The sequence below is a fragment of the Schistocerca americana genome, chromosome 3 (assembly GCF_021461395.2).
Source record: "Schistocerca americana isolate TAMUIC-IGC-003095 chromosome 3, iqSchAmer2.1, whole genome shotgun sequence".
Taxonomy (NCBI): Eukaryota; Metazoa; Arthropoda; class Insecta; order Orthoptera; family Acrididae; genus Schistocerca; species Schistocerca americana.
Window position 1 is genome coordinate 920,663,999 of NC_060121.1, and position 24,150 is coordinate 920,688,148.

Below are 24,150 nucleotides of genomic sequence, written 5' to 3' on the forward strand. Positions count from 1 at the left end.
GCTGGCTGCAGTGCAGTATTCTGCCTGTTTACATACTCTGTATTTGAATACACATGCCAACAATAAGCAGCTTTCACTCGGTTAATACGTGGCAGAAATCAAACCTCCATTTGGATCGGACTTCCTTAACTCTTGTGCAAAAAGGTGTGCAGCATACTGCTGCATCCATTTTCAATAAGCTGCCACCCGAATTCAAAAATCTTAGGAGTAATCCACGCGCTTTCAAATCGAAACTGAAGAGTTTCCTCATGGGTCACTCCTTCTATTCTGTCGAGGAGTTCCTTGAAAAATTAAGCTGATTCTCATTATATTGCTGATAGCATTTACTTAAACTTATGGACTGACCTTTTTTTTTTCAGGTTCATGAACATTTATTTTTATCTGTTATTACTTTTATGTTGTAAGTTCATGTACTGACACATTCCATGACCTTGGAGATTTGTTCCTCAATTTGGTCCTACGGAACTTGACATGTGAATAAATAAATAAATGCCAGTTGCTTTGCCACTTCTGTGTATTTACTCCATTTTTGCTCTGAGCAACATTCATTGATAAGAGAACAATGTAAGGATGCACATCACTCCCTTGAACTGGCCTGTATCACAATGTATTGTATCCAGTTAGGAATACTCATAGAACAATAACTAAGGCATGACTGTGGTGCACGGAGAGGGAGGAAGATTGCCAAGGTCTTGTGCAGCTGTATGGACAAGCTGTGCTGTGAATGTCTGTTACACAGGGCATGGCTGGACTGTTTCTTCATGAGAGAGTAAAAGATAGTGTGTGTTGTTACCCTTACCTCTCTTTCAACACTTGGGGTAGAGCCTAGGGTGGGGTGAGAGTCAGTGTGGTCTACTGTAGTGTGACAGTTAGTCTGTATTGGAGTGGAAGTGGGGGAGGCAGGGGAGTAGGCTGTGGAATTGGCGGGGTCATAGTTGTGGTTGCCTTATCCTTCATTTGGTTGTGTGGGAGTGGATGCTGCTTTTTAGTAGCTATGATGGTAATGCTCCGTCAGCTGGTAATCATGATCTGATCATGGTTGGTTCGACATCATGGGTTAGTTTGGTTTGTAGCTGTGAATAAATTGCCTGGAGAGGAATCCATCCTTAACCTACCATTCTCTGTGCTGTCCTTCAAGACAATGGAGTTCTTGCCCAGTTTCTCAGTGATGTCTTTTGTTTGCCAAGTTTCACTAACAAACTGCTGTTGCTGTTTGACATGTCAAATGCACAGGCGTGCTCTCGAGTAGCATGATAATTTCCATTTGTGTGTGTTGTACCTCCGTTAGTTGTGCTGCTGGTATCTTGCATAATCCATGGAGGTTCACTATAACAGAGGTCAGTTTCCCCTCGAGGAGAGGATGTCAAAGGTGTTAGCACTGCACTTTCTCACTCTGTGGGACCCTGAATATGGTATTGCAAGACAGGGAAAATAGAATCATTCCACAAAATGACAGAGTCATTTTCTTTTAGAGCTGGATATTCAAGCCACATGCCTGCAGAGGTGGTATTCTGAGGCATGCAGTGTGCTGTTTAACTTGCCGGATAGGAGTAGGTAGTTACCTGATGGTAAGACAAAGTCAACTTGTAGGGTGAATGGCTCACCATGTAAGATTTCTGCAGGTCAGCTTTATACACAGAACTCAAATATAAAACACCCACAACAAGGATTCTGTCCAATCGCCAACATGATGTGAGTGCTGTTTTTAGTGTGTGGTCCCAGTGCTCCACCAACCAATTGCTTTGAGGGTGATAATCTGTAGTGCAGAGTGTTGGACATTGCAGAGATTACAAGAGTTCGGTAAGTAGAGATGACTCGAACTGTCGATCTTGGTTGGTCATGAAGGAAGCAAGGCAGCTGAAACATGAGATCTATAACTGTTAAATCCTCTTGCCGTAGTTACTGCTGTGGTATCAGGAAGAGGTATGGCTTCAAGCCAGAGGATGACGTGATCAACTGTGGAGAGAATCCTCCTGACCCTGGGAGGAGTTTGACTGGGTAAAGTAAACATGTTGAGTGTGGCTTTTAGGTATCACAAATTGACCTATTTCTGCTGTGTACAGGGTGATTATAATTAAAGTTAAACTTTCAAACTGATGTAGAAATAACACTACTGGTCAGAATGACGTCAAATTGCAATGGAATATTATTGGAGAAGGTGGAAAATGTATGTCAGAAGAAAAGTAAATAGTTACAAAATTCAGCAATAAATGCCACTGTAAGCATCATAATGTAATGACAAATGAATCATACAACAATGCCTAAGGTGTATGTTTGATATTAAACAAACTGTACCACTCATTTTGTGTGGGTGTATAGGTGTGATGCTGTTAGTTACATAAGCCCATCCACCACAGCAAGGTCATACCACATCCGATGGGAAAAATTGGTTTTTAATTGCTCTGAGGCCAAAAACCTCATGAAAAGCATCAATCACATCAGTTTTTAATTGTCTTGAGGCCAAAAACCGCATAAAAAGCATCAATAAAAATCAGATCGGATTATTAATTTCCGTGTGACTGACACAAAACATGTTCAATATGTTGTCCACCATTTTCTGCAACAAGTTGAAATTGAGAAACAGCATGTTCCACAACCAATTGAAGTGTTTCTGGGGTCTTATTCAGAATGTGTTGAGTAATGCATGCCTTCAATGCAGCTAAGTTTGTAGTCAGAACACTGAACACAACATCTTTCAGATAGCCGCGCAGCCAGAAGTCACATGGATTAAGATCAGGTGATCACGACAGCCAGGCTGTAGGGAAATGGGGGCTGACAATTCTAGCATTTCAGAAATGGCATTTCAGCAGCCACTGAACTGGATTAGCAATGTGCAGAGTTGCACCATCTTGCAATAAAATGATCCCATCCACACTGTTGGAGAGCTGAAATGATGTGGTTGTGCAAAAGACACTCATAGCGCTTACCAGTGACAGTAAAAGTGACAGCACCTGTCTCTTTGCAAAAATATGGCCCTATGATAAATGATGCTGTAAACCTGCACCACACAGTGACCTTTTCAGGATGAAACAGTACTGGTTGATTTGTGTGTGGATTTTCTGTTGCCCATATTCAACAATTCTCTGTATTGACATATCCTGTCAGATAGAAGTGTGCTTCATCTGTCCACAAAGTCTCCCATGGCCATTCGTTGTCCACATCGATATGAGCAAGAAATTCTGAAGCAAAGGTCTCTCTTGCTTGCAGATCAACAGGAAGCAGCTCATGCACATGGGTTACTTTGAATGGATAGCAAAGAAGGATGTTTTGTAGGATTTTATGTCCAATCTTCAGGCAATTCTCCATGCACTACACATTTGCACAGCACCACTCATCTCCTCCTGCATTACTTTGGCCACTGCTACCACTGACATCAAATCAATTCATTTCTTCCCTCTACCAGGTTGCACACCAAAAGAATCTGTCTTTTCTAATCATTTTCTTCAGACCCACAGCAGTCATCAGAACAATGCATTTTTTTCAAACCCTTCAGTGTCCAGAACTTCTGCAGAGTGATGTGTGCACAGTCATCATTCTTGTAATACAGCTTTACAAGCAGAGTGTGATCCTGCATTGAGTCAGTCATGGCGAATGTCGCAGACATGAAAGGAGGAATTGCAATGTACCCGGCATGTTTATACCACCTTCAATGGGCAACCGCATGACAGGTGTTTTCATTTACATATTCTGACACATACAGCACCATCTATTGATCAATTTTCACACAATTATTTTCTTCTGCCATACGTTCCACCCCCCCCCCCCCCCCCCTCTCCCTCTGATAATATTCTCATTGCTGGGTGTGACTGTCCACGCAGTCAGTCATAAACTGTGTGATTAGTCCAGGTGTTGTAAACGGCAAGGGCAGCAGTCTTTCGATGGGCTATGAGTGAAATCTGCCAATGGCTAGCGATCGGTATAAATAGTAAAATGTCTGCTGTCTATGTTGTCTTTGTAATGACACACTGCTGCATATACTGCCAACAACTCCCAGTCGTATGCTGACCACTTATACTGGGACTCAGATAGCTCTGTGAAAACGAAATGCAACAATTGCTCTACTCCTGCTATAGTCTGCTGAAGTCACCGTATCACTCGCGTCAGATGCGATTAACAAGGGAGTGGTTGGCAGCAGGTATACCCAATTAGTAGCAAGAGATAGGCTATCTTTAGTGTCATCAGATGCTTGTTGCATATGCAGGATTATCACAAGATTTCTTTTGTTGTATGCTTGCTTTCTTGCAAGTGCATTCATCTGTGGAGCCTGAATGGCAGCCAAATGTGTAAGTGCTGTTGGTAAAAGTCCACCACACCAAAAAATCAGCATAATTCCTGGTGGTTCTGGGTCTGTAGCAGCTGATGGATGAGTTCCATACATTTCACTGTTGGGCAGATGTCATTGCTAACAGAATGGTCATGGAAGGTCACTTTGGATTTTTACAGTTGGTATTTGTCGTTATTGATCAAGATGCTGAAATGTATCAGTGCTTTGAAAATGATTATGAGATGTTCCTCGTATCTGCGAGGGGAAAGGGAAAAGGCCGAAATATGATTTAAATGTGCATAGCAGAAAGGAAACTTGAAGACAATATTGTGTGTGAAATTCTGTCAAGTTTGCCCTGCATTTTTCAGGCTACAGGACATGAACAGAAATTTATGAAGCACAAACAGGATGATAATTGCTGTGTTGGATATATCCTACTTGTCAATAGCGATTTTCAAGTAAGCTTTCCTACTATTTTAAACACTGAACACAGAAGTAGCTGGTAATATTTTGGTGAAGTTTTAAACATTCAAGTTCAGGTAGCTATCAACAATTGTACAAGTACTGAGTATATGAATAGCCACATAATTGATATGTAAAATCTGTTTTGGGGATGGGATGGATGGGTGAGGCCCAAGGGCTGTCAGACTGTCTGATGATCCCTGCTTGAAGTGCTTTATTTATAGCTGAATTTTCTGCATGGAGTATATCTGTATGGCACACCGAGGGCCGGGGGCTAGGTGTAGTGCTAATCTTATGTACAGCACCCTATCAGATAGCACTCTGTTGGGATGTCACACATGAGTCCTAAGGAGAAGGGGGGCTCACGCATGGGAAAGTGTTTGGGCACTGAGAAAAATTCACTATACTGACCTGTGCAATCTGTACCGGAGACGTGTGTATGTGTCCACTGTTGGCAGTCTCAGCACTCACTGTCTCATTCACAATGCTGTTTCAGGAAGACTGTGACTGCTCAAGTGTGAGGTGTTGCAGATAAGAACATGTGGCACTGAGCTTGTCTGCAGTTGACAAAAATTTAGCACGCAGTTCGTGTTTATCCATGTGTTGGCTGATAGTCTCTTTTCTGACTTTTTCATAATACCACATCATCTGTTGTAACTCTAATTTCATTGTTTGACATTTGCAGAAAATTAGTAGATGGTTACTGTAGACAACAGTATTTGATGCCTGCGAGTCAGTATCTGTCAATGTGTATTGTGCTGGGGCACTGAAAACGCTGGTCACAGATTCTCAGTTGCTTGGCTGCTGTGCTGTGTAAGATTCACGCATGTCAGGCCTGCAGAGAAATGGAAATGGTGAAAAGCCTGTCACCAAAACAGGTTCTCTGCCGTCTGTGTCCAAAAAGTGCCATGGGAATGTGTGATGTAGGCCCAGGTTTATAGTTCAAATGCCGATTTCATAAATTGCAATAGGAGAATTGTTTGCAGCAATAAGTCAGATGGCTGGTAAGGTCCACTCTGTCAGAGGGTCCTCATAGGGAAGGGGTTCCAACCCCTGAACAAGTGTTGATACGAAGGAATCTCAATGTGGTGGTGGATCAGATTCATTGATGACATCTATGTGATATGGACTGAGGGTGAGGACATCCCATCCACACCCCTCCAGACACTCAACACATTCTCCCCTGTTCACTTCATCTGCTCCTCCTCAACCCAAAAAGCCACCTTCCTTGATGTTGATCTGCACCTTAAAGCTGGCCACATACGTACCTCCATCCATATCAGTCTTACCAACCACTAGCAATACTTCCACTTGAGAACTGCCACCCATTCCATACCAAGAAATCCCTTGCATACAGCCTAGCCACCTATGGCCATCACATCTGTAGTGATGAGCAGTCCCTGTCGAAATATAGCAAGGGTTTCACTGAGGCCTTCACAGACTGAAATCATCCTCCCAACCTTGTACAGAATCAGATCTCCGTTGCCTTATCTATCCAATCACCCACCACCTCCCAAAGTCCCACCGTCTAGCCATAGAGGAGCATACCTTTTGTGACTCAGTACCACCCAGGACTGGAGTAACTGAACCACACTCTCCACCAGGGTTTCGGCTACCTCTCATTGTGCCCTGAAATGAGCAGTATCCTATCACCCACCAAACCAACACAATATCCTCATCCATCCCTACACAACCTCTGCTCCTGGCCCCTTGCCTCATGACTTATATCACTGAAATACCTAGATGCAAGACCTGCCCCATATATCCTCCCACCACCACCACCACCACCACCACCACCACCTACCCTATTCCAGTCACTAACATCACCATCCCGTCAAAGGCAGGGCTACCTGTGAAACTAACCCTGTGATCTGCAAGCTAAGCTGCAACCACTGTGCTACATTCTATGTGGACATGGAAACCAACAAACTGTCTGTCTGCATGAATTGCAACTGACAAACTGCGCTAAGAAACAGACCAGCAGGTTGCTGAGTGCTGCCCAACACAACGTTCTTCATTTTAATGACTGCTTCACACCCTGTGTGATCTGGATTCTTCATACCAACACCAGAATTTCAGAATTGTGGAGATGGAAACTCTCCTTGCAACATATCCTACATTCCTGTAACCCTCCTGGCCCCAGCCTTTGTTGAACTTTGTCCATCACCCATCTGTCTCCTTACCTGATCCCACTCCAGCACTACACAGCCCTTCTATTCCACCAACACACCCACAGTCTTTTTACTTCTCTCCTACCCCTCACCCTCCATCTGACCTCCTGACTGCATTGTGCTACCCTACCCTCTTTCCACTTCATCCCTGTGTGCTCTCACAAGTAGCACTTTACTGTTTACCACTCCTACCCTGCCATCCCTCTCTCGCCCTGCCTGATATTCCTCCTGACCCTCGTCTGCTCCCCTCGTGGCCTTGGCAGCAAGAAACAGTGGTTGTGTGTGTGTTTGTATGTATGTGTGTGTGTTAGCAGTCTACCCTTTTCATAATATTGTCATTATTCCATCCAGTATAATATTTTGGGTTAGTCCCATACCAGTTTTTGTTCGATGTTGAATAATAACGTGAAGGAAAGATCATATTTTCTCTTCATACTCTTGCGGCATTTCCTGAGATATTTTGGTTTTGGTTTTCATGCCAAGTCCATGACACTTCATAAAACTGTAGCACCAACCAACTCCACCCTTAAAGTCTGTTAGGTTCCACTGTAGCCCTAGTTTACAGGTGTGTATTTGAATCATTTTTGTATTAATTCCAGTGCCATTTTGATGGTGTACTTGAATCAATTTCAGTATGTCATCTTCTAGTTTTGGTCATTTTGCGTTCAAGCCTCTATTTGCACATTTAATCTTCCTGATTCTTTTATGTTCTTCTTGACTAGCCCACCAATTGCAAATGGTTTTTTCTGTTGGTGGACGGTCGAAATGCCATTCAGTTGCTCTGTTTCCATGTTCTACTGCATATGCTCTTACTTTCAATTTATAGCCCATGTCATATGAATCGTTTTTATTTTTTTAATTATGAAACTAGCTGCTAACAAAAATTCTGTACTGTTACCAATAACATAATCACCTTCAGTTCAAGTTTACTGGCACTGTAGACTGCAGTGACACATATGCTAGACAGTGTTCTGGGTTTGTGATGGCAGAGCGGAAGAGAGAAGGTGTTAGCAAGTTTGTGAATCCCCAGAACTCATGTTCATCGCATTGGTGCACTGCTGTTGCCAGTTGAGTCAAATTTTAACAGATAGGGATAGGTTTCCTGTGGCATTGAAAATATGGCCATTTTTAAGACTGATGGTAGCATAAGATGCATCTGAATTTTGGAGGCAATTTTTCAAAGAAAAAAATGGGTCTTATACTCCATAATGTATGGTTCTCTCGCAACCTATTAAGTTTTATTTTGTTCGTGCCTCACCTTCTTGGTGCTTCAGTCTTTTTCAAGCAGTGGATTTCAGTATTATTGCACACTAATTAGTGTTTTTCTCCCATGTTTGCTGTTTATGTGACTGTGTCTTGGTTAGGATCAGGTGTATTTTACTAGGATTTGTCATCAGTAACTTTTATTAATCCAAGTTGTCATTAACATTTGATCTCATTGGCAAAATCCTTTGTTATGAATCAGTTCTTAATGTTCTCCATCAAAAATTATTTCAGTTTGTTCTATCTCACACTCTGTGCATGATCCTTCAGCTGATATATTCTTACATACACATACCACTCCAATATGGAGGAATCTTCCACACCAATTCACAAAAAGTCAGCTAGTCATTACACAATCACTGTCCATGGAATGTGTAGCATTAGACTCTATTTTCAAGACACAGAAGAGGGAAGTTTTTACTCAGCTGATTGTCTTCATGTTGTCTTCTTTGTCTTCTTTAGAGGCATTTAAATTTCCGCAGACTGGGCTAGTACATAGAAAATTAACTGATGTAAGGATTGTGAATATCTGCTAAATTTTAGGTTACAAAATGAAATAAAGCATCTCAACATTTAAATGTTTGTATTCTGATACTCTTCACACATTACAATGAAGAAATTTGAACTAATAACTGGAACAACACATCTACTTTCAGCAGTCTCATAGATTTGCTTGATCACCATTCATCAGAGCCTTCTTCCAAATCTATGTACGATAAAGGAGCACGAAGATACTATAGGCTACAAAGCAAAGCTCTTACGTCTTTGTGAGAGACATTCACTGATAAATATTTAATAAAACTTAATAGAACTGCATTTATAAAGTTTTATGTTAAAAACTTCAATAACAATTTAAAGACATTAAATATAAATATTTAAATATGAAATAAAACAATGGAAAATCCATAATGGAATAATGAGAGTTGCAGACAGCCACAAAAAAAAGACTGCTAATGAATCTTCATTAGTCCTGGTCTTTCACCTATCTATCCCCCTTCCCCCTTCCCTGTACCCAGTCCAGCACTACACACCTTTCTATTCCATCAGTGCACCCACAGTCTTCATCCCCTCCTCTGCTTCTCTCCTTTGCCACTCCCCCCCTCCGCTCCCCCCACTCCCTCTCCCACTGTGTAATCTCCTGACTGCACCTAGCTGCACTACCCTGTCACCACCACATCCCTATATGCTCCCACAAGCAGTACTCTTCTGTCCTTCACCCCCACCCTGCTATTCCTCCTCCTCCTCCCTGCTCCACCACCATTCTCATCCCAACCACTCCGATGATGTGTAGGTGCTCGCAGTCCAGCCTTGGTGGCCAGAGGCAGGGTCATGTGTTTGTGAGTTGTGCTTGCATGAATGTGTGTGCGTGTTGTCTGCTTTAGAAGGATGCCTTTTGGCTAAAAACTCACATGTTTAGCAGCATTTTTGTTGTGCCTGTCATGCAACTCAGCATCTCCTGTGTGTAGTGGTGGATAGCAGTCTATCGTCTCCATAATATTAAGCGTGAAATAATTAATTTTAGTTGCCATAGTTCTTATATGAACTTTTCTTTTGTAAATGAAAATTCTGTGATATGCACAGCGTGGTAGGCGTAAAGAGAACGTCTTAATCACAAAGGTAGATGGCTTATGGGAACATGTGTTATTGCATCTGTAGGCAAATGCAAGCAAGCAATTGGAGAAGACAATGTGAATTTACTTAGCCTTGGTAGCGTAACCAAACAGTGGGGCAGGAATGTGAGGCAGATGTCATCTGCTGCATCATTCAAACTGGATTCCACCAGAGTTTCATAATTTATTTTAAAAAATCTGTGTATATTGCATATAGTTATTTTCCACACATAAAATGTATTGAAATGATCACAATTTATCATTTCTATTTTGTTTTCTTTGGTTGTTAAATGACTGTACAGTACCTAAAATATACGTATTTTGTAGTGAATAGCTAAGCCAGAAGGAATCAAAGGGCATCTTGCACTGGTTACCTGATAGTCTTAAATAATGTTTACTTCTCCATGAATACTCCGTGTAGAAAAATTCCTTGACTGTTATCAACGTACCTTTTCTGATTGTGTATTCCATTCTGCTAATTCAGATGTCTCTATAGACATTACTTTTTAAGGTCATAATGTCCTTTGCCCTCCTTCTTGTCTTGCTGTGCCTTTATCACCCTCTTCTCTGCTTTTGTGGCTGGTTTTACAAACTACTGATGTGCCATCTCCATGATTATTACCTTTCTTCTCCTCCTCCACATGCTCCTGACCGGACCATGCAGCAGCTGCTACTTCATTATCATGCTACATCAGTCAGACTGAATACGAGATAATTGAACCCTAGAGTTTGAAAATTAATTTAAAAAAATCTGTGTATAATTGCATGTTGTCATTTTCCACCTTCATTCTCTTCTAAATGTTCTATGTTAGATGTTTCAGTATCTGGTTCATGATTTAATCCTGCCATTTGGTTTTAAAAAATAGCTGATGATAACTGTTTTCGTACTGAAATATTATTCTTATAATACTGTTAGTATGAATTAGTTTGTCTTTTTTTCTAATTATTCCAATATAATAATACGATTAGTCATAAAGTCATAGTTGTACATAAGCACTACAGGATTGCAGTTATGCAGATTTTAAAAATGCAATTTATTTTTATCTTTTTTCCTTGGATATACTTCACTCCCAGTTGAATAAGAATTGGTGTTACATTAAACTGTTCTTTGGTAGATGGATAGTGCAGCCTCAACCTAGTGTATTGCATTACACATAAAGTGCATGGACCTACACAGTTTCAGTGGGGTGAGTCAGTGACCTGTGCATTGATTCACCATTCAGCTGTATGTCATGCCACTTTCATACAGTAACTGCAATTTCAGTACACTACACACATGAAGGGCATGCTAAATAGTGTTCCATGAGTTACAAAAACACTTGCATATATTCTTAAAATGATGCATCCAAATTACTCAGTTACATTTTAAACAGTATTTTTTTCTATATGCTCTGATTCATTAGAGGCTGGAACAGATTATTGGCAGACCATTTTTGGAGCTAAAAGTTCTAAATGTTCCACAGCAGTTATGCAAAGTTCATTTGGTGCTTATTGTACTTGTATGATATTTAATTCAATCCTGACATGGTGGAATACATATTTTTTTCTTTGCCCCCTCATATTGTACAAAAATCTTTTCAGAGATCATGCTATAATTGTGCTGAGGGTATCATGTCATGTTTTTCTTCTGTAACCACTTTCTGTTCACCTAATTGCATTAGAGCCACACATTTTTATGCTATTAATATCACATTAAAAATACTTTCCACATAGAAACAATGCTATAGCACTTGTGTACTGTGGCTGTCCTTCCACGTGACAGATTTGCTGACTCACTCTGACCAGACTGCTGCCACATTGTCAGTGACAAAACTAAAATTATGGCAACAATGTGCATGTGAAATTATCTAGTGCAAGCACTTAATTTCAAAGGAATGACATATGCTTACAAAATGATTCAACACCACGAATCCCTCACTGTATTCCACAATAAATAAATATAATTTAAGCAAATGAAGGATAGCCCTTACACTCTCTTGTAGCTGTAATGTGTGTCATTTGTTTTTCCAAACATGTAACAGATTGTTAAGTGACCATGCAAACTGTTGCCATCTGATGAAGCAATGGTGAACTATATCCTTGCTTAACCACTGTTCTGATAAAATATAATATTGGAGAATTTGTGTACACAGTACTACATTTTGTTAATTTCTGAATTTTTGTTTTCTGAATGCCTCACATAATCATCTCCAATATGCATGCAACTGCAGCTGCTCTGCCCCAGTACTCATCAATCTTAATTTGGAGATAATCTAGATGAGACAATGTTATCATCAATCAGTAAAGCATGGAAACTGATAGCAGTATTTAAACCAAAAATTATGTTTACAGTTATTCCTTTAGTTACTTCTTGTTCACTTTTCTTCTGACATCGACAGAAATGAAATATGAAGAATTGGTGAAACCTATTGTATGTCTTCTGATGCTGCGGCACCTGTTATTTTTATCCAGTAATTAAAAAAGTAAACTGCCTGGACAACTGAGCACATTAAAAGCATCTGCTTCTCGGACATGGGGAGACACTAGACCTGAATTAAGTCTGCATGGTGATTAACGACGAGGGACAGTGTGCTAACTGGTCTGGATGTTGTCTTTAGGTGGTATATGCTGGGCTGATTCCCATGTTCTGCCTCAGATACACAAAATACATACACTTTGAAAAATAATGTCACATTTAGCCAATGAATTACGCTAGGGGTACACAGATTCATCCCAGGAGGAGGAGTGGAGGGGTGGGGGGTAGTCTTAAAATGCTTTGTGGATGGGTGGCTGCATTGTATGAGGGTCATTCTGAAAGCAGTGCCTCCTATTTTTATTCATGGAAACGACAAGGGATACATAAATCACAGCGTAGCTAAACAGAGCAATATTTTAGCTACAGACTGCCATTTTCCCACATAGTCACCACCATTCATTATGAACTTTTGCCAGTGATGAACCAGAGCCTGTATGCCACACTTGTAAAAATTTTTACCAGCTGAAGCTCACCACTTCCTTACAGCTTTGACAACTGCATCTGAGTTCTGAAAATGTTCGCCACGTACTCCATCTTTCAGAGGCCCTAAGAGATGGAAGTCTGCAGGCGCTAAATCGAGACTGTACAGTGGGTGTAGTAAGACAGTCCAGCCACATTTTGCAATGAGTTGCATGGTCACAAAACTAATGCGGGTCGTTTCGTGTTGCATGTGAAAGTTGGTCTTCTTCTCTGGCCTTACCCTTGAAATTCAGGCTTTTGGTTTAGTTAGTGTCATCTTGTTGCATACTGAATTGACAGTTTCTCCAGTCTCCAGGATATCCAAAAGATCCATAACCTGGCTATCCCAGAAGATTGTGCACATCACATTGCCTGAAGATGACTGTGTCTTGAATTTCTTCTTTGATGGAGAATTTACATGTTGTGATTCCATGGACTGCCTTTTGGATTCTGGCTCATAGTGGTGACACCGCTTCTCATCTCCAGTGATGATACTATCCACAAAATAGTCACGTTCAGCTTCATATTCATCATGCAGGTCCCAACAAATTTCCATTCAATGAGTTTTTTGTTCTTCTGTAAGCAACTGTGGGACCCATCTCACACAGACTTTGCAATAACCAAGATGTTCCAACAGAGTTTCTAAGGCATTCCAGCTGACATTCAGCTTTGCATTCAATTCTCTGGTCATTATCGGTTCAGATGAATTAATCAAGACATCTTCATTGCAAGGGATGACAGCTGTGCAGGGTTGATTGGGCCATGGCTTTTCATGCACACCCTTTTCACCACCTTGAAAATGCCGTACCCATTGCCTGACATTGCTCACGTCTATTATATTGTCTCCATACACCTTTAGCAAGTGTCAATGGATTTCATTCAGCACAATTTCTTCAGCAGTGAGGAATTCAATCACACATTGCTGTTTTATACACATGGCCACCTCAGACTCCATTTTGGAACACTCCTCTACTGGAGCCAACTACAGCAGAACAACGGAACCACCTGCAAATGAAAGAGGAAGATTCAAGCATTAGCACTACACCAATGAGCGCTGGCATGGATAACCAAAGTCACCACAAACAAATAGTGGCAATACTTTTGGAATGTCCTTCATAATAGTAGCTGATATATGGGTGTAGTGGTTCTCTGCAAAATTGGAGAAGTGCCATATCAGTCCTGACCCTTTATCAACTGGATAAAGGGGACCAGGAAGGAAGGAATTAAGAAGCTGATTCTGTTACAAAAAGTATAGCAATACAATCACACGATATTACATTAATTTTTTGATTCTCCCTTCACTTACAGTGGAATGTGTGGTGAAGGGAATGGCAATAGTAGAGAGGGGGGGGGGGGAGGGGGGGGGTGGAGAACTACCATAATAAGTTATTCCCATATGCTAAACAAGTTTACTTATCAAAAGACAGCAAATTAACAAGTAAATACAACAACTGAGAGAGTCATTAGCTTTCAGATACAAGGATTCCCCTGCCATATGAAATAGGGTGAAAAAGAGTTTAACAAAAGTAACTTTGCTTTAGTAAGGGCAGGAAACATATTTAGGAAAGTAATCAAGATGAAATCAATAAAAAGGGCTTCAACAGGATGCCTAAGACTATTGCTGGAATTTCATTCTTAGTTTTCCTGTTGCTCTGTTCCACAGAGAATAAACATCAATTTCATATTTAATCATGCTGCTGTCAATAACAAATGTAATATCCAGCAATAGCTATTTATTTATGTTTTACGAGCATCAGACCTTCTGTGTAATCCATGCTGTTATTGCTTCCAGACTATGAGGAAAGGTGCCATAAAATCTCTGGCTGTAATTCATTGCCCGTAGACAAATTAAAATTTTGATAAGTTCAGATATATGTTTGTCAGTATTCACAGTTTTGTGATGATACAATGAAACTCATGTAATAATTATTATAAAACAAAGCAAACTGTTCCCTCTAATATAGACTCAGTTGTGTAATATTCCTGCAGTTGTTGTCCAATGACTGTCAAGAATTATCCTATAAACCAAAGTGACCTCTTGCATAAACAGACATGGATATTTATCTTTTTTTGGTGTATTGTGGACATTGATTTTTATTAAAATTTTACTTTTTAGTACACTTTCAAATGATAACTGTGTTTTTATGAATCCATTTGAAGTTACATGCCATCTGTTAGCTTTTGTTTAGGCAAGATTCTTAGGAACTTAACAAACACTGTTGTAGACCAGTCACAAACATATTGTAACTCACTCCTGCTGCTTCTCAATCCAAAACAGGACTAGTTCAGAAATTATCTTGTAATATGAAAATGGATCTTAATCTCTGTGTGTGTGTGTGTGTGTGTGTGTCTATATATATATATAGACACACACACACACACACACACACACACACACACACACACACACACACACACACACACTCTCCACGACTCCATAGCTGAGTGGTGAGCAAAGCTGACTGCCATGTGCAAGACCTGGATTTGGTTCCTGGTACCCTGGTACTGCCAGGGATTTTTCCTTGTTGGGAGGATTGGTACAAGGTGCACTTAGACTTGTGAGGCCAACTGAGGAGCTACTTGATTGAGAAGTGGTGATTCCAGATCACGAAAACTAACAATGGCCAGGAGAGCAGTGTGCTGATCTCACGTCCCTTCATATTGCATCTGATGACACCATGGGCAGAGGATGAAACAGCAGTCGGTTGGTAGCAGCAGGCCCCAACATGGCCTTTGGATGGAATTTATGTTTATTGTTGTTATATTTCCATCTACAAGCCTTGCTGCAAGGATCTGATTCAAAATCTCCAGGAAGACCTCTGATGCTTCTTGAGAGCCCTTTACTCATTCCAGAATCTTGTTTCCTTCCTCACTCCTGTAAATTTGACTTACTCTTACTAAAATCCATAAATCGTATTACCCTGTATGCCTCATTCTAACTGGTCATTGTACTCCCATTAGAAAGTTTCTTACCTTATTGACTAACACATTCAGCCCATAATCCCACATCCCAACTTACTGCACCAAAACACCATTTCATCCATTGCCTCTCCACAGCTCCTGTCCCATCATCACTGAAATTCTCACTTGTTACTTTTGATGCAACTCCCATACACTAACATTTCTCATTTTAAAGGCTATGCCACCATTTAAAACTGTCCGCCCCCGGTAGCTGAAAGGTCAGCGTGATGGATTGTCAAACCTCTGGACCTGGGTTTGATTCCTGGCTGGGTCGGGGAATTTTCTCCACCCAGTGACTGGGTGTTGCGCTGTCCTCATCATCATCCTACCATCCTCATTGACTGCAGGTCGCCGAAGTGGTGTCAAATTGAAAGACCAGCACCCGGCAAACAGCCTCCCGATGGGAGGCCCTAGCCATACAATTAAATAAAACCATTTAAAACTGTCTCACTTCTCCTATGAGGGAAAGTATTCAAACAGATCTATGTCACAGTCACGTGTAACCCTCATATCATTCTGTTTAAGGCATTCATTGGCAATTCTCAACCACTAATCTTATTCAGGTTTAGCATTATCACTGGAAGCTGGGTCCAGAGTCAAGATATTTCATCATTATTCTTCTACAGTCTTAGTTCTTTAACTCCAATTTTTTTCACCTCCCTGAGTACTGACCTCCACCTCTGTGATAGTGCCACAAAAACTTTCATCTCCTTTAAACCCAGCAGTAACTAATAATACCTCCACTTTGATAGCTTTGATTCTTTCTACACCACCTCAGAGTTGTTTTTGTTGATTCCTAATTGGTAGTCTGATGTCCTCTAGACACATATAGTTTCCTGCTCAATCTCAGTCCACTTTCCCTTCTAACTCGTTGGTCCATCAGTCATATCAGTGTGAAAGACACACTATAAACCTGCCCCATAAACTCACTTAGCACACCCTATTTCAGTCCTGTCAGATGTTTCTTACCTCATTGGAAGCAAGACCATTAGTGAAAAAAGCCACCTAATTTACTCATTCTGCTCTAATTACCACTTTTTTCCTTATGTGGGCATGACCAACTGTTGGTCTGTGCTCCCATTGAAATATATCCTATCATAATAGACCAACACTATGGACAAAAGCAAATTTGACCTCCTTGATGCAGAGGACATCATCACATTCAGTGGTTTTTACCCCACCCTCCCCCGCTCCCCTCATCACCTCGGCCCATGTTCCAACATTGCACCACCTCCCAGGGGTGCAATATCCCTAACTCCCATTCTTCTGCTTTTGCTGTCATTCATCATTTCCTTCCCTAGCCTTGCATCTCCCATATTTCCCTTCTCTTCAGCTCTTAATTTTCCAAATCCCTCATTTCACCCATTATAACCTGTCACCTCAATCATAGTGCAGTGCTGGGAATCTGTAGTATGTGTGTGTGTGGGGGGGGGGGGGGGGGGGGCGGAGGGGGGGGGTGCACATGTGTGTGTGTGCGCATGCATGGGCACGAATCGTGAAGAAGAAATGAGTTTGTAAATTAGAAACTGTCAGTAAAACCCATTTCTTTAAAGAAATGAATTCCTGTGTGTAAAACCACTTCAAACTTCTGATTGATTTACAACTTTACAAGTAAGTTAATGTATTAAATATTTGATGTTATGCATGTAAGCAAGGGAAACTTCAGAAAAATGTTTGAAATTATGTATAAAGTTCTCAAGAAGTCAGTAAGTGCTCTCATCATCAAACACTGAATGAGTATAGTCTGGGTAATTTGTGCTCTGTTGTAAACAAAAGCTAGTTTCTGATGCATCTCAGTGTTTGTGACAGCATGTCTCCTGAATTATCTGTTGTGCAAAGGTATAATGTTGCAGTTACATTCAATGGTATAAGTAGATACTACCTATTAAATGTGTTGCAAATAGAGTTACTAGTAAGGAAGTCATCATCATCATCTTGGACAGTTTCCAGCCACTGGCTGGGTCTGTCGGGAACACAAGCCTCTCCATCGTGTTCTGTCTTTCCACCATTCCCCCTCTTCCACTTTCATCCAGTTCTCTCCTCTTCTCATCACACATTCCTTTACTCCCTTCACCCATCTATCTCTTGGTCTTCCTCTGGGCCTCTTCCCCTCCAGTTGCAGATCAAACATCCTCTTTGGAATTCTTCCCTCATCCATTCTCTTCATGTGTCCATACCACTGCAGTCTTGATTTTTCTATCCTGTCCTGTACTGGTTCCTCCTTTAGTCTTTCCCTCACATACAAATTTCGCAATCTGTCTCGTCTTGTTACACCCAACCTGCTCCTCTGGAACTTCATTTCACTAGCCTGTATTCTACTTTTGTCGCTTTTGTGCATTACCCATGTCTCACTTCCGTATGTCAATATGGGGACAAAGTAGGTTCGGTATATAATTCCCTTGGATTTCTGTGGCACCTCCTTGCTCCAAATAAGCCCCCTAATGCATTTGTAGAACTGCCCTGCTTTTCTGCACCTTTCATTTATTTCCATTGCGTTTCCCCCCTTACTTTCAATCACGCTTCCCAGGTACTTGAAGTTCTCTACCACTTGTAGTTTTTCCCCTCCACAAGTTATATCCACATTTGGCCTATTCTTCTTCCTTGTTGTGACGATTATTTCACTTTTCTTTGCAGAGAAATGCATTCCATATTGTGCTGCCGTTGCCTCCCATGCATCTAACTGCTCTTGCACCTCCTTCACGCAATTTCCCCATAACATCAGGTCATCGGCAAAGAGCACTAGTAAGGAAGTAATAAAGTAAAATGTTATACCTGAAGCTGAACTTTTATTGCACAAACAGCAAAGCTAGTAAACAATAAACTTTTTCAATTTCGTCATTTTATGGGGATATTGGAAGGAGGGTTATCAGCAAGAAAAAGTTTTGTGGTGTTTTTAAATTATTTGTAAAGTTTGATGGAGGTTGCTAAACACTCTGGTTCTCATGTATTGGATGAATACAGTCTGGGTAATTTGCGTGTCGTGAGCTGTGCTGACTCGTGACATATACCCAATTTCTAACTGTAATGCTTGTCTTCTGTGTTAAACGTTAAACATAAGATTATAACTTCTAATGAATAGATTTGACAGCATTTAAAATGTTTAAATTCTGTCAGTAATTATATAAAATAATGAAAATCAAATTTTTATTGGCTCTAGAAGCCTTAAGATAGGCACCTAGAACTAGAATTGAGTGACCATGCCTGAGGTCAGCCATTTTGGTAATGTCGATTTTTCAGTATTATTTTTAGATATCCATCCAATGTGCAAATGATTATCTTTACTCACCCTGCTGCCTTTGTGGTAAAACAATTATGTAATGTAATTATCATTATAAGATGAAGTAAGAGATCCTCTAATGCCAACAAATACCCACAAAAAACTAATTTCTTGCAATCATATTTTTGTGGCATATCAAGCATTACTTGAGAGGTTCTAGTAAAACCTTTCAAAATAATATGTGGAGATCTGTATCCTGTCACCTATATTGTGAACACTGATTAATATTAAAATGTTGGTTCTCTGTAGTGCTCTATATGATAAATTAGTTGGTTTAAGTTATGTACAGCACATCCATTTGTTTTCACAGAATACAGAGGAACTGATGGACTAAATGAAAATATGGTACAAACATCCCACAGTTCACAACTACTATTCCCTGTCAATCCAAAAAGATGGGCCTATGCAGACCGAAGATTTGAGTGTAGTGAATGTGGTAAGTTGTACCAGCAGAAAAAGTCACTTTACAACCATGTGAAATATGAGTGTGGGAAAGAACCTACTTTCCAATGTCCTTATTGTCCCCATCGCACAAAACTGAAAGGAAATTTCCAGAGACACATAAGACTTCAACACATGAATCTCTCACAACTCTCTTCATAAATTTGTCTGTCTTGAGCTATGAGAAAGTGAAATGTAACTTCAATAATGTGATAGTGCTCTTATTTTCAGTGTGTCTTATGTCTAACTGGGTAAATTTTGTACTTACCTAAATTTTCATTAGATGGAGTATTAATTTAATGTTGAATGGAAGTAACACAGTGACTTATGCATTAAAGATTTCATGAATGTGAGCAAGTTGTGTAGTGTGTCTTGTGTAGATTTTTTTATTTTAACATTACAGTGGAGACAAAAAATGTATTCAGATGCTACCTGACTAAAAGTTGTTAAATCAACATCCTAATAAATATTGTAAGAAATTGCTGTGTTTTGATGCTTTTTAAAATTATTTATTGTGATATTATCATTTCTTATCTTACTAGAAGGAAAAATGGTGTTGCAAATTTTTCTTTAAAAACCTATCTGTGCAGATCAGCTGACAGATGAGTAAAATGCATTTTATATATTTGTAGCTTCTGTTATATTACCCAATACATGGAGTAATGGTGTTTGGGAATCCTCTATGATGCTATTTTTCCTGCTGGGACATGAAATCAAAAATGTTCATTTATATGTTGCCCTTTTTCACCACACACATGAATGGTGTTGTCCCCAGGATATGCTTCATCCATTGTTTGTGTCATTTGTTAATTTCTTCTGTATCCTAAATTACTATCATCATACAAATGTTGATTTATATTTGCAGATGGCAGCTCTTTGTGTTGAGTACACAGTGAAGTCCTATCTAGTGCAACTTACTTTACTTTTTCTGTAAAACTTTAGTATGCTTTGTGATAAACATGTTTAAACATTGTAGTTTTCTGTTACAACTTGGATGAAGATGAAGTAACTAATATATTTTAATTACAGTAGCAAAATTAGGTAAGTAACATGAAATTCTAAATTGTTTTATTGATTAGCAATGTTAAAATTACAGAAGTGAGTATAGAGAATTTACTGTATAAATTTTTATATAATTATGTACTCAAATGTCTGTATATGCTATAAGATTATCACACTGTATTTCTAAAAAACTGACTCATTCCACATCCTTGTGAACCAAACACAGTTGGACCTATGGAACACAAAATCAAATCAGTGCATAAGTGTTATTTAAAGTCTGAAATCATTTGTAAATGAGTGAGATAAAGTGCAACACTTATTAAAACTGAAATACTTATTTATTTTATTCATTGGGTAAATATTCCATGGTTCTCTAAGTGTAAGTGACTTGGAAGTGAAACGAGTTTATATATACAGGAAAAATAATAGTTACGACAAATGTGGCAACAGTGTGTTAGTAGTAATCAGCATGTTATAAATGTTACAATGCCTAGTTCATTCCATTGAATTTTCTTTTTGTGGTAGTTGAGGCAATTTTCTTAAACCTGCCATGATATATTTATCATTATAAGTACAACAAAAATATCGAGGTGGTGGTGAATAGATTTTTTATTATGTTAATGGATTATTTTGTTGATCTTTTGGTCTCCCTCTACAATTTTTACCTCCCACTCTCCCCTCCACTATCAAACTGATGTTTCCTTCATACCTCTGGATGTGATCCCCTCTTTTGTCAAGTTGTGCAATAAATTTCTTATTTTTCCAAATAAATTCAGTGCCTACTCATTGATTACTCATTCTAGCCATCTGATCAGTATTCTCATGTAAGACCACATTTTATAACCACATATTTTAATCTTTTTTGAATTGCTTAGCATCCATGTTTCAGTTTTGTCCCATGCTACACTCAGTACAAATACAATTTCACATGTACAAAGAAAACAGAAACTGTTGATGCCCTATATGTTTATTTATTCTGTGAACAAGTTTTCAGCTTTCAAGGCCATCATCAGATTTTTTACTATTGTTTTGTGAGACTTTAGAAAACTGTTGAATAAAACTGGGAAGAAATCATGTATGAAATGTTTGTTTCAAAACTTGCAGAGTAAAAATTGTCTTTGACAGTGCAGTCTTGATGTAGCAGAATATATAAAAAACTAATGATAAATAAAAATAAAAATCAAGTGAGAACTGGGACTATGTCCCAGATGTTTGTCTCCAAGAGAATCAGTTTTCTCCCTTTGTTTGCTAAGTGGATGATTGGTAGTGCCTAGTGTATCTGGTATCTGTCACATCTGTTAATATGGGCACAGCAAATGGAAAATTGGTCCTTTTCAACCTCTCGCTATGTTCATACTCACTGATCAGTTTGATATGGTTGACTGGTACCAAACTAATGAATAATGACAGCTGAAATATATTTATACTCTACTGTTATCTACAAATCTTCTTTTGTCTTGACTGTTAAAATTATACAAAGCTGTAGTATTTATAATATAATATGATGTTTTATAGTTGCAGGATTGTGATGTTTCTGGGATACTAACGCAATTGTACAGCAATTTTCTGCTAACTTTGCAATGAATTGTTAGTGGAGTACAGTATCTTAATTTTTTATGTACAACATGATCACCCACAAGCAGAGTATATTCGTTGTTGGTGGCAATGAATTTCATGGTATCTAGATCTAATTGAAGATACACTTACAGTATGTGAACAGATGTGAGATGATGTACCATGGTGTGGAAATCTACAGGTTTCTGTTCTAATGAATGCCTTATGCAAAAATTATCACTTCAAAAATTCCTGATAATAAAAACTATGCTGAACCTGTGACATGAACCTGGGTCCTTGCTCTTCACAGGTAATGTTACTGAATAAACAATCCAGGTAAGACCCACAACCTACCCACATTCATTTATTCTTTCATTGTGTTTCATGACTCCATTCTTGAAGGAGAGGCTTCAGGGATGTAAACAAATCAAAGTGTACATTAACTGGTAGAAGCACTCACAGAAGTATACTTATAACCAATTATTACTAGTGCTGACATGTTTTGGGGGTGTGATAAAAAAGTAACAGGATATTTTTTCTTAAAGCATCTTTATTTATTCATCAACATCAACTTTGTTCCCTTCAACATAATCCCATTCAGATATAATACACTTGTACTAGTGATTTTTCCACTCTTGGAAGCACTTCTAGAACTCAGTTTTTATTAAGGTTTCAGATCCTTCAGCAATTATGTTTTTATTTCCCAGTGGTTCTCTTCATCCTTGGGAACAGAAACAAGTTGCAGGGAGCCATGTGTGGTGAATATGGTGAGTGAGGCAACATAAAAATTTTATATTTTGCCAAATAATCCCAAGCATTGAGGTGTGAGTGAGAGCATTTTTGTGATGCAGTTTACTTGAATGGTTTTATCACAGTTCTGGTCATTTTCTTCAGGTTACTTCAAGCAAATGGTGAATAACTTCCATATAGTATTCCTTATTGACCATATGACCATGAGGCAGCAACTCTTGAGGCGCCATCCCACTGTAATAGAAGAAAACAGTGAGAAGAACTTAACATGTGATCCTACATGTTTCATGCCCAATGAGCATGAGCTAAAGGATATGTCAACATCATCAGAAACCTCTCTGATGGTAATTTGGTGATTTTCCAGAACCATTTTCTTCACTTATTCCACATTTTCATCAGTAATTGATGTGCTAGGGCATCCAGGGTGGTCATCATCTTCAATGACTTCTAGGCCCCCTTTGCGTAATATGAGATGTTGTAAGACAGAAAGTTAAGCTATTTGCTGGGAATCAGTTGTAAGCTAATTCCAGTATTCCTCTGGATATGTCTGATATTGATGTGTTTTGACTTGTACAAGTATGTTTATGTCATCATCAAGCATCACTGTTTTTCTAAGAGTAATTTAATACATTTGATAAATAATTTAAGTGTATGAAAACAAAAGTCAGCAAAATATAAACCTTCCTGGGACACCATATTTAATGTTCTCGCGTTATGAGTTTGGTTTTATTTTTATGGTAATATTTCTTAATGTGACCTTTTGATTTCTCTTGTTGGGATATGAGTCCAGATATCAAAGGAGCTCCTTGTAACGCCATAATATTTTAATTTTTCTAGTAGAACTTTCCATATTGTTGGTATCTCTCTACTACTATTCAACCTTCAGAGAAACTCTCATGCCTAATTGCATGGACTAACATACATAAATGGAATCCACAGCTTAGGCATTGTTTCTAGAGGGGGTATGTACTCTTCTGTGGTGTCTACTGTTGTGAAAATTACTGATTACTGTGAAATTTTGGACCAGGACTGAAATCTCTATTGTTATCATTTGTGAGCAATGATCTTTTAGTTTGTTAATAGTTGTTGTTTTTACTGCCACTCTGAAGAAGTAATAATTGAATTTATGCTTCTATATCTGTTTTACATTTTTTGTACCATAAAATCCTTTCTTTCAGAAGTGCTAGTCCTGCATGGTTCGCAGGAGAGCTTCTGTAAAGTTTGGAAAGTAGGAGACGAGGTACAGGTGGAAGTAAAGCTGTGAGGATGGGGCATGAGACATGCTTGGGTAGCTCAGTTGGTAGAGCACTTCCCCGCGAAAGGCAAAGGTCATGAGTTCGAGTTTCGGTCCAGCACACAGTTTTAATCTGCCAGGAAGTTTCATATCAGCACACACTCCACTGCAGAGTGAAAATCTCATT

At 39.3% G+C, this 24,150-nt stretch overlaps 1 protein-coding gene across 14 annotated transcripts in view; it reads left to right on the forward strand.

The window, feature by feature from the left end:
• Positions 1-24,150, forward strand: part of LOC124605166 (longitudinals lacking protein) — a 547,673-nt gene that overhangs the window by 230,818 nt on the left and 292,705 nt on the right. The window contains exon 5 of one of the 14 annotated variants that reach the window (XM_047136662.1): positions 19,293-19,600. The exons of the other annotated variants lie outside the window; for them this stretch is intronic. Coding sequence (XP_046992618.1) covers positions 19,293-19,585 — 293 coding nt within the window. The 3' untranslated portion in view covers positions 19,586-19,600. Of the gene's footprint in view, positions 1-19,292; positions 19,601-24,150 lie in introns of those variants that run through there. 14 annotated transcript variants of the gene reach the window in all.